General features: G+C 42.7%; 1 protein-coding gene across 2 annotated transcripts in view; it reads left to right on the top strand.

The window, feature by feature from the left end:
• Setbp1 (SET binding protein 1) overlaps nt 1–12,105 on the top strand; it is a 343,902-nt gene that overhangs the window by 169,970 nt on the left and 161,827 nt on the right. For both annotated transcript variants that reach the window (XM_057788674.1, XM_057788675.1), the window contains exon 3: nt 4,226–4,279. In XM_057788674.1, coding sequence (XP_057644657.1) covers nt 4,226–4,279 — 54 coding nt within the window. The remainder of the gene's footprint in view (nt 1–4,225; nt 4,280–12,105) is intronic.

The following is a 12,105-nucleotide window of genomic DNA, read 5'->3' on the forward strand; positions in this document are numbered from 1 at the left end:
CTTTTGCCTTTTAAATGAAATTCCGTCTGCCCTCCTCCCTGCACCTGCTCAGTCCTCTAGCCAAGAGTGGTACAGACATTTAACCATCCTGGGAAAAGACAGGATCCTTTTCATTAACGCTGCCCTGATTGAAGTCCCCAGAGCTGGGCTGGATTTCATCTTCCTCGTCTCATTCTCTATCGTGGATACTCCTGACACTGAGGTCGTCCTGGGCATTGAACCGTGTCCCGGCCGCACCTAATGCACACAGGGCCACAGTGGGAAGGGGTAGTGGGGAAAAGGCAGATGGGTGTTTGTGTTTTCTTTTCCCTTTGTTCTAAAATAGTATTGATAATATGTATTATCATTATGACTATTGTTTGTGTGTGTGTGTGTGTGCATCTTTTAGAGGTTGTTTTTTTTTTTGTTTTGTTTTTTTTTCATTCCACAGTGAGTTCTGAGGGCTAAATTCAAGTTGTCAACAATTCATAATAAACACTTTACCTCAGAGCCATCTCTCTGTGTACATCTTATTGGTCTTTCAGTTTCAACTAAATCTCTTGAGTTTCTGCCTCGTACTTAGAAGCCAACAGCCAGCTCTGTGTGGGCAGTATGGTTCTATTGGACAGCTGACAGTCACAAGCAGACGTTTGTGCAGAGAGGCTGAGGGTTAGGAGACACACGAAGAGTTGTCATGTTAACAATGTCACTGTCAGCTCTTTCTTCCCCCCCAAAAGAACTCATTTTTTATGTGTTTTAATGGAAAACTGTCTGTTCTTTAGTGAAACTACATTCAACAATTGGGAAAGGTGAAACAACTCTGGATTAGGGAGGAAGAGGAACACAGAGGAACCTTCTATGTTGTGTTCCTTCATTTCAGTTCCCCAGAAGTGGCTTCTAAGCACACTGGGGAAACAATACCCCCATTCCTCCCAGAATCTTTCATCTGTTTAAATCTGTTCCCAATATTAAGGTTAAAACTTCTTAGGGAATCCAGATTTAGGTGGTCTATGATTTTGAAATACAAGAGGACTTCTCCTGCCCCTGTAATTCTGACAGCAGAGCAGCACATTGTAAGTGCCTATCAGTCCTTTCTCCTTTAAAAATACAGAATGGGTGTCTACTTTGAGGAACATTCATACCATGGGTCTATGCTCTGCCTAAAATTCCCTGTGTTTGATTATAGCACAGTTAGAACCCGAGAGCCTGGAGGACGCTTGTGGTGTGTTGGGACACGACAGGCTTCTGCACTCTGCCCTTTCAGGGATCATTGCTGGGAGAGGCCACTATACTTCCCTTTGATTGTTTCTAGGCCAGATAAAATGTGCTAAGCACACGACTCTATGAGTGAAATACTTGGCATCTTCAAAGACAAAGAATTGAGACATTGAAACTCTACTTCAACTCCACCATTCCTGACATCACATCCCTGTGTCCTACTCCAAAGAGGTAGACAGGCATATCTGAACTTCTCTGGGCCATTGGGCAATTCACTGTTGCACGGGCAGAAAAACAGGAACCCTCTTCCCAGCTGGGGGTGAATCCATTTGCTGTTTAGCCTCTTTCCTTGCATGTCGCACATCCTAAAACTTAACCCATGACTTCAACACTGAGGTATAAGCCAATATTCTGTTCTACAACTAAGAACAAAGGGGAAGAACTTATTTCTATCATGGGAACTCATAGATTCGGTGTAATGCCGAGAGGCTCCTCATGCAGAATATGGACTGGGTGCTGAGTGCTATGTCCTTTTGTCAGCTTTGAGGATATCTTCAGCTGTCTCCCATTCTTCTCCAGACCCAGCAATTGAATGGTTCTTGTCCTCCCCTCAAGGTTGATAATCTCTCCCATTTTTCTTTCAAGTCAGATGTTCAATAGGTTATTTAGTGACTGTGTGTTCAGACCCCACCTAACACATTACAAAGTACTGAATTTGCAGAAGATATTGTGCCACTCATATCTTTTGGGCATGTTTTGTTAGTTTAAAAAATATATATATGCAGAATACAAAATGGAAATGTAAGACGTTAAGAACTGAGCTACACACATCTGGTTCCTTTCTGAGAGAAGAGACAGGGAAGAATTTAGATTTCTGGCTGGATGTGGTAGACTTTAACTTTGTTGAGAACCCAAAGCAACCGAACAAACCGTAATCAAGCCTGCTGGATTTCTATACAAATGGATCTGCTCAGTTCTCAGTCCTCCACCATGGTGTGAAGAAATGAGCCACATTTGAAGACACTGTGAACCCACTTGTAATTTACCCTCCGTGTCAGCATTTCAGAGCAGAGAGGGGCATAGTCTAGTCCCCTGTCTCTGCCCTCCTGGGAAGCCCAATGGGTAGGTGGTGTTTCTTGGCTGACTTTGAAAGACCTGGGGCATTGATGAGATGACTCTTACATTTTGATGCTTGTGTGGTTACTTCCTTCTATACTGCAGCACGTAGTGGCTTCATATTTATATGAAGTCTGTCTGTCACTTTCCTGCATTTGCCTGATTTAGTTAAAGGCTTATGTTGTATTGATAAGTCTTGGAGAGTAGATGGTCATTACCAAGAAACAAGAGTGCCTTGGAGAAATGGCTAGGTAAGCGTCATTGGTCAGGACATAAACCTTATGTTACTGCGTGGGGCTCTTTTGATTAATATTCTGATGGTTGGCCTTTTTCCTTTGCCCACCTTGACTCTACTAAATGTCTCTAATGTTTTGAAATTCACATCATACACACCTTATAGGAGGAAAAGCATGATCATTGGGAAAATGTAGTTTGAACCCAAAATGAATGTCATTTCAAGCAACACCTAGAAAACATTGCTTAATTTAATCAGTTTTCTCATGGATAGTATGGAAATACTTTCCATCTCAGGATTTGTGTGAATTAGGAAGAGGTATAAATTAAAACAAAGTAGAGCACATACATGTGAGAATGCCAAATTAAAATATTATTTTGGATAATAACTTTCAAAATGAATTTTATATATAGATGTGTGTGTGTATTCCATTTTCTGTAAATGGTGCTCTCTGAAGGCAAGGATTGAGTCTTTTATTGTATCTGAGCTATGTATCTGGGCTGTTGGCGTAATAGGGAGCTGCCTGATTATTTCATTGTAACTAGAGGAGCCAGGCTGGCTTGTTCCCAGGATGAGGCTCTATCCCACAGACATGGCAACCCCAAGGCTGAGCAGAGTGTGTGGTCCTTGGTCCAATCCCTCTTAGGCCCACATATGGTGGAGCCATTGGGAATTCTAGAAAATCCTTTAAATCTTTGCCCCACAGAAGACCCCAGAGCCTAGAAGGGCTCCTTCTACTCCTTGAATGAAACAGAATATTGCTAGAGCAAATATGAGCTCTTGTGTATTTTTCCCAACACTGTCCAGGCCTGCATTGACCGTCATACTCCTTTCCTTAAAATAGGCTCTTGTCCTTTCTCTTGTTACCCAATCCTTTCCCAGCGCTTAGCAGCAGCAAGAATGTAATTCATTAATTAATGTTATGTTATCATCGAGGGTTTTCCACCCCCCAAAAAAGATGAAAAAGGACTGAAAACTATACCGTTACCCTACTATATTGATTAAATAAAGACTCTGTGTGTGTGTGTGTGTGCGTGTGCGTGTGCGTGTGTGTGTGTGTGTGTATGTGGGACACACTTTGGAATTGAATTTTTTTCTCTATGTATAATTGTTTGAACCATAAGCTATGAACACTTAGAATATAAAATTACAAGCAATATACAATAAAGGTACACTGAGCCATGTTGGTGGGAAGAATTAGTCAAGTTCACTGGCTTTAAGAAAAAAACAAAAGAAAAGAAAAAGGCATGTTAGAAGTACCTTTAACCGCATATAAAATAGTCACTCCTAATTTGGTTTATCATGGAAGCCTTTGAAAATAGAAATATAGCCAGAGACTTTCTCTTTAAAGAAATGCTGTACCTGTGGGCACACATCATTCCTCACAATTTCTGTGAGCCAATGACCCTCATCCATCGCTCTGGTTCCTAACTCAAGACCCTTGGAATAAAGGGTAGCACAGAGAAGAGGGGTAGCAGATGGCACCAAGAGGATATGGGGGAAGTCAAGGAGGTTGTGGGCACACTATGGAAGCTCAGAGCATCTGGGGTCTACATTCTGTGGCTGTGTGGCTGAGGTGTTGGTCTGGGCTATGGTAATTCCAGGTGGGTTGTCTTGGGAATGCTGTATGGAAACATTGAGAAACATTAGTAACGAACCCTCCCTTGTTCTTTTCAGCTCCTCATAGCCAGTGACCTTGCAGCCAGTGACCTCAAAGGATTTCAAACACAGGTGAGTCTGCATCCTGATTTGATGTAGTTTGAGAGTGGCATGATCTGTGCCCAAGGGCTAAAGCTTTACTGGGGACCTCCTGCTTCTCTAACTTCTGGGACTGAAGGGAGGGTGACCCGGTGCTTGTTCCGTCTCTCCGGTTCTTCTCTTGTCTCACTATGGACAAAATGATTGTTTTCTACTCTGATTTCATGAATGTAGTGAAAAGCAAAACAAAACACATTTAGGTCAAGATGCTTAGAAGGTGGAGTTAACACAGGGTTCAATTAAAGGGAATCCAGTGGATTTAGAGTAGGGTTAGGGGATGTGTAGTTGTCCCATATGGCGTTCTTACCAGTCATTGACAACCAATAAAGAACTAAATGCTATTCACATTTGCAAACAAACTTCCAAGGGATCTGAGAGAATCTGAAACAAAAGCAAAAGACAATCACAATTGATCCATTTCCTACTCACCTCCATGATCCCACTCTCCTCCGTGATCCCGCTCACCTCCGTGATCCCGCTCTCCTCCGTGATCCCGCTCTCCTCCGTGATCCCACTCACCTCCCTGATCCCGCTCTCCTCCGTGATCCCGCTCTCCTCCGTGATCCCACTCTCCTCCGTGATCCCACTCTCCTCCGTGATCCCACTCTCCTCCGTGATCCCACTCACCTCCCTGATCCCGCTCTCCTCCGTGATCCCGCTCTCCTCCGTGATCCCACTCTCCTCCGTGATCCCACTCTCCTCCGTGATCCCACTCTCCTCCGTGATCCCACTCACCTCCCTGATCCCGCTCTCCTCCGTGATCCCACTCTCCTCTGTGATCCCACTTACCTCCGTGATCCCGCTCACCTCCGTGATCCCGCTCACCTCCGTGATCCCGCTCACCTCCCTGATCCCGCTCTCCTCCGTAATCCCGCTCTCCTCCGTGATCCCACTCTCCTCCGTGATCCCACTCTCCTCCGTGATCCCACTCACCTCCGTTATCTCACTCACCTCCCTGATCCCGCTCACCTCCGTGATCCCGCTCTCCTCCGTGATCCCGCTCACCTCCCTGATCCCGCTCACCTCCCTGATCCCGCTCACCTCCGTGATCCCGCTCTCCTCCATGATCCCGCTCACCTCCGTGATCCCACTCTCCTCCATGATCCCGCTCACCTCCGTGATCCTCTTCCACATAGTGACATCACAGCTAAAGGTTTCTTTTCACTTTAAATTCAATTTTAAACTATGTATTTTTTTACTTTCTTAAAAATTAGAATGTAATTACATCATTTCCACCTTCCCTTTCCTCTCTTCAGCCATTCCCATGTACCCTGACCCCAATTCACTATCTAATCAATGACCTCTATTTCTTTATTTTTGTACATATACATATGTACATATATAAACAAATGTTAGTGACATGATTATATTCTTTCTATTATTTTATATGTGTGCATGTACAAATATATCCTAAATATATAATTACAATCTTCCCAGACTGTAGAATGTTACCTTGGTTTCAGTACGACTGACCCATTGGTACTGGATAACCAATTTAGGTGTCTTTCCTTAAGGATGACTGTTTCTGCGGCTCTCAGCATTCCAGACTTGCCTATAGTCCCTTTGTAAAGTGTAGAAAAGGCGTCATTGGAGGGGCTATTTTGCTTGTACCAAAAGAAGATAGTGCACAGTGAGTTTCTGGAAGGTGTGTATGTAAGAGAGCAGGGTGTGAGCATTGTGTCAGTGAGTGTCAGTGAGTGACCATGGGTGTGACAGTGTTTACATGTGCATGTGTTTTGGCCATGGCATGTTTCTGACATGATCACATTCTTCCCATGATTATTTAGAGATATTGCCTGATCATAGATCTAAAACGAGCAAGGAAACAGGCACAGGTAGGCCTCCTTGGCTGGTCTACTGCTTTGGAAGGCAGGATCCTAGAGAGGCACTGTCCGAGCAACCCTACGCATTCAGTCTCCAATGCAGACGGCTCACTCCCCTGCGTGTTTCTCTTCCACACCGCTCCACTTTGATGTCATCCCCTAAGACTGAAAGTGTACTTTATGACTTCTCAGGCTGCCATTTATAGGCCAGAAAGTACTGTGATTCCTTTGGGCTGTCTACTAAGTTGAGATCAAAGTTAACTTTCCAGTATTAGTCTTAAATCCAAAAGGCAGGGGTGTGTTTCAAGTCGGCACCAGCCTTTGGGAACTTTTCCAAATAGAAGCTGAAAGCAGGCTCCATGCAATAATCCATGGATGTTTGCATTTCCAGGAACTTTCCCTGTGTGTTGGTAGGAACCAGGAGGACCCCTTGCTGGGAGGACTGATTAGCTTCTCTGTAATCTAACTTTTGCTAAGGCCAGCTTTTGTTGCATCTTCCTAAAGAACATAGTCTGATCTCCTTATTGAGTTTAATGACTTCTAAGTGCAGAGTGGTAACTCTGCTGGGCTGGACCATTCTGTCTGTATCTGTTCTCTCTCCATTTGGGTGAAGCAGTGGAGGATAAGGAACCAAATTCTCCTTTTTGCTGTTGATTTCCTATGTACCTTGTTCAGTCTTGGGTGTATCTTTCCAGGCAGCGCCTGGGTCTCTAAGCTACTACACATGAAGGATGGGTAGTCTTCACCAAAGTAGGGAACTTGGCCTCAGCACCACAGGCAGACTTGTCTTTCAGAGTGTGAGGTCAAGAGCTAGTAGGCGTGCCATCTCAAGCAGTTTTCAAAGCATAGACAGAAAAGCTTCTGGCATCTACGCCTAAACTACACCGAATTTTCCACTCTTGACTTTTGAAGCAGCAGACACACTTGAGGACCACCATTTCTAGTCTTCAGTAACCAGAAATGAGGGCACACATTTTTTCCTGTGAGACGAATGCTCTCCATCCTTGAGAGAGAGAAAAAGATTTGGCATCTAATTCTCTAGTGAAAGTCCAATAAATACAAATGTTGCTCTCTCTTTTTCTCATTCTTTCCCCTAACACAAAAGCTTTAAGTAGAAATTTGTGATGCATGAAAAAAAACAAACAAGCCTCCTGTCTTTCTACCACAGAAGCATGAAGCCAGATGATGGCATCTGGGCGTGGTCATTTATCTTTGCTCTACACAGTCGTGTTTATCTCTTTGGAATTTCCACTGTTACACGTTCCATTTTGTTGTGACTTTCTGTTTTCATTGCATGCTTTCCATGGAAAGTCATGGCGCGGCTGGTTATTCATGCACTTGTTACAATTCCCTTTCTCCATTTACCAGCCCATTCTCACTAGGAACACCGGCCCTGAGAGGCTAAGATCTCACCCGCAGTCTAAAGCAGGACAAAGTCCTCTCATCTCATACACAAATCGCATACATGTGTTCATGTTATTTTTGGATTTCTTGCTAGTTCCTACCAAGATGTGACAGTTGCTTAGGCTTTGTCCCAAAGCCCACAGTCTTGTGCACATGCTTGTCAGGGCCCAGGTGGGACTATAGTAGAAAGATTACGGTAGTGAGGGTACCAAATGGGGCACCCACCCTTTAAGTCCAACCATAATGTTGGGGGACCATGACTTCAGAAACAAGCACTGCTCCCAGAGGAAAGACTGTAAGTCTTGTGCCTTGCCTTCTGTAAACAATCTATCGTCACAAGGGGCATTCCTTCCTTTAGAGAGAACAGAGGACTTTAAGATGAGACACATGTATGAGCAACATATGAACTGTCATTGATAATGCATTTCTAAAATGGTAACCGCTACTATGGTCAAGGGTGCACAGGCACAGATCTGAGTCATACAGGAAAACATTGTAGTGTGGAGACCATAGGACGTGACTGCCACCAAAACTCAATAAGCAACCCTGTAAGGTCTTTGCATGGTGATCTCTTTGCTGCATAAAGCAGCCCTCCCCTCTACTCTCTAGATTTTAGAATGTTCTACCAAGAATATCATCTGTATGACTCTGGGAAAGACATCCAGTGGCTTTGATGCTTACTTTTTTCTTATAAAAAGAAAAAAAAACAAAAGTCTCACGGCATATGTGATTTTTTTTATGAGGGTTGAATAAGACAATCCACCAGAAAGCCACCAGTAAAAAACCTTGTGTGAACAATGGGTATTTCCTGCATTGAAGAAGTACAGATTAAATTAAGTAAAAATGCTGGCAAGGAACAAAATATATTTTTATAGAACAAATTTGAAAGTTTTCCCAGTAGAGGCGTCACTTACCTGAAGCAGGAGAGAAGAGAAGAACTATGAAGTGGAAGCCTTATTCCAGGCAGGTGCACGCTACATGAAGCTTAACCCAGAGTGGCAGTGCTGGGGCTGAGTTTAGGAGGCGCTGACTTTTCTGTCTGCTTTAAAAGGGACTATGGTGAAAAAAAAGAAAAGAAAAGAAAAAATTAGAATTGAGTTAGAGCCAATTTTCAGGTCTTAGAGGTCTATAAAAGTAGTTGAATTTTAAAAATTAACTGTTTTGAAGTTTTCAGATGTACTATCTATAATATATACCATATCACATATGCATGTTACATTATGAATATATGTAATATATCATAAATATGATATTTTTGGCAGAATATTCTAAAATTAGATGACAGAGACTTTTATGTTCCTCATATTAAAATTTTTCCTATATCTCTCAGATTTGTACACACACACAGACAGACACAGACACACTGATATGCTCTAATGAAGGCACTTATTGGTGTCATTGATGTTTTCTGTAGTTTCTATACCCTCTTCATTAATTTTAGACTATTAGTGGTTGAACTCCCATTGGCAAAGTCACTGCTAGTTAACTCTCCAGAGCTGAGATAAACTGACCTCCACACACCACTGGGTCAGCTTCAGTAGTCAGCACTGGTTTACCAGTCTTATTTCTCCTATATTCTCATTTAATTTGTATTCAATGATGGGGATTATTTTCTATTTTTGAGATTTATTTGTATTTTACATACCAATCACTGCTTCCCCTCACTCCTCTCCTCCTGTTCTCTTCCACCCTGCCCCCATCCATTCCTCCTCCTGCTCCATTCAGAAGGGGTAAGGCCTCCCATGGGAGTCAACAAAGCATGGCATATCCAGTTGAGTAAAGGCCAAGCTCCTCCCCCTTACATCAAGGCTGGCATGGCATCCCTCCACAGGAAATAGGTTCCACAGAGCCAGCTCATGTGTCAGGGACAGGACCCCACAAACAGACCGAGCTACCCAACTGCCATGGGGATTATTTTCAACCAAACCTCAATCATTTCATTTTACTTATAAAACAAAGACTCATTTAAGATTCTCAAACTAATATGGGTTTTAAAAACAATCATAAGCTATTGTCATCCCTGTCAAAACAAATGCTAATCCCTTAGTACTTTCTAATATTCATCCATATTTAGATGTTTCTGAGCATAGGTACACTATTTCATAGTCAGTTTGTTGCAGTCAGAACTAAGTCACCACTATCTGATTTGACTGTAAATGGATGCCATCTATCCATAGATGCAGCATCAACAGATAAAACATTGAGGTGTAGCTCTGATTTCCAGAGCACCAGGCTCCTGTGGACCTGAAGCAAAACGTGTTACTATGTGTTCACACTGCCTTTGCTTGTCTATCTGTATGCCAAGGACTTCCTTATGCCTGGTGTTAGGAATTCTGGGAACTCTGAATGTATCATCTCATTTAATGATTACGATATATGTTGGATCAGTAACTATTTTATCCCCATTCATAAAAACACAGACAAAGACACAGGTATTAGGATTATAAGGCCTATGACAAAGGTGATATTTGAACCCAGGTCTCACTCCAACATCAATGTTCTTAACCATGTATGCTATCCACCTTACTTTAGGTATCCTAGTTTCCCGTCTGTTGCTCTGATGGAATGCTTTGACTAAAAACAATGTTGGGGACAAAATGGTTTATTTCTGGTTACAGGCTATGGTCCATCATTGAGGAAAATCAGGGTGGAAATTCAAATAGTAACTCACATGCAGGATCGCTTGCTATTTCACACAGCTTTAAGTTTTGCCCGAGAATTCTCTTGATGATCAAATGAGTACCAGAGAAACCACGAAGGATGCAGCTTTCAGGCTGGCTCACAAGCTCATGCATAGGTAGATTTCTTATACAGCTCATGATCACCTGCCCAGGGAATGAAGCATCCCACAGTGGGCTGCCCCTCTTACATCAATTAACCATCAAGACAATCCCCAACAGTCATGTCCTCAGTCCAGTGTGGTCTGGGAAATCCCTTAATTGAGACTTCTTTCTCAGTTGACCCAAGGTTTTGTCAAGAGGACAGGTAAAGTTAATATAGACATGATTTCCGTGGCTTAGAGAATTGCCTTGGGTAAGATATACTTGTCTTTGTTTTCATAAATCGTACAGAATTTTTTTAGTCAAATTCCAAGAAAAGGACATTATTATATCTCAGGATTGTAGAAAGACCAGTACAAAGCAAATTGAATTCTTCAAATTTGAAAAAGAATTTCTGCTCTTTTAGTTTCCTTTTTCCCCAAACTCCCGAGGGACAGCCATTTGTTGACTGCCTCTCTACAGTAAAGGACACTGAGGTGAGGAAGGCAATGAATGTACACAGCCTCCCAATGGGAAGGGAACCGTTTCAGAGCCAGGCAATACATGAGAACACTCTGTTATTGTTGCCTGCTTGCTCTCGCTGCTCCCACGCCACACATTAAAACTGAGAGCTACCTTAGCACGAGTGAAAACACTGCGAGGGGAACTTATGGAGAACACAAAAGTCCAGGCTTAACTGTTGTGGCTGGATTTGCATTGTTCTAGACGGGTCTAGACATAAGCATTTTCAGAAGCTCTACATGTAATACGTGGAGATCCCGTTTCTAGGCTGAAGAATTCAGTCAAAAGGAAACCTGGAAGAGAGGGGTATGAAGAGTCTCCTATCCAAACAGACTCTTGTGCCAGGAACATGCCATGGATTCAACTTGCCCCCTGAAGTCTACCTCCCATAGCAGCCTTGTTAGCTGATATCCTAGTTCACCACCTCGGGGGTGGAGGAAGTTTGACTGAGCATGGATTCTGTGCAGCCCATTCCCACATTCATCTCCTGCTATTTCCATTCAACAATTGAAATTTGCCCCAAATTGTAGACTAACCAGTGTTTGAGTTCATAGTCTTGCTGTTTCTAGGTTCTTTTCTGGATATAGCAGTATCTAAATGGTCCATCTTTATTAAGCTACCCCTAGGAGAGAATGAACATGTGTGATAGCCTGCCTTATCCCCTGCCTGCTGCAGCAAGGTGCATCTGTGAGTCCTCCTGCCTGAGGAGGTTGCTTTAGAAATATGTGGCTTTATTCTGAAGGCCTTTCATCTGACTGGTTGGACATTAACTCAGCTGTTATATCATGCTGGGGAGACTGGGGAGGCTTTTTTAGAGCATCAGATACACACTAGAGTAACCTGCCCAGAGTCTGCTATTGGTCCACAGGATTAAGGGCTAACCGCTAAGAGTTTATAAACATTTACAGCAATCTGATAGCTTCTGTGGTATCTAAAAATTTGAAGATTTTATCAGCAAAACACTTTTCTAACATTTTACAATATTCATAGCAAAACAATGGTTAGAGGGGAAGTCAAGTGCTTCACTACAAATCACTGGGAAACTCTGTTCTGATTTTTATTGTCATTATTTGCTACTTTCAATGAAAGTAGAGCATTTGATTGGTGGTGTTTTTTTTTTTTATTCTTTTATTCTGTGAGCTTATAGCTGCATCTTTGTATTGTGAATATTACTCCTCTAGAGGAAATAGCACTACCTGGAGAGGTATCTTTCTTGACACCTTGAGAGCAGCTAGACAAAACGTGGACATCCTTCTCTGTGATTCTAAAGGCAGCCAACAGTTTAATATTT

This window comes from Chionomys nivalis, chromosome 14 (assembly GCF_950005125.1).
Source record: "Chionomys nivalis chromosome 14, mChiNiv1.1, whole genome shotgun sequence".
Taxonomy (NCBI): domain Eukaryota; kingdom Metazoa; phylum Chordata; class Mammalia; order Rodentia; family Cricetidae; genus Chionomys; species Chionomys nivalis.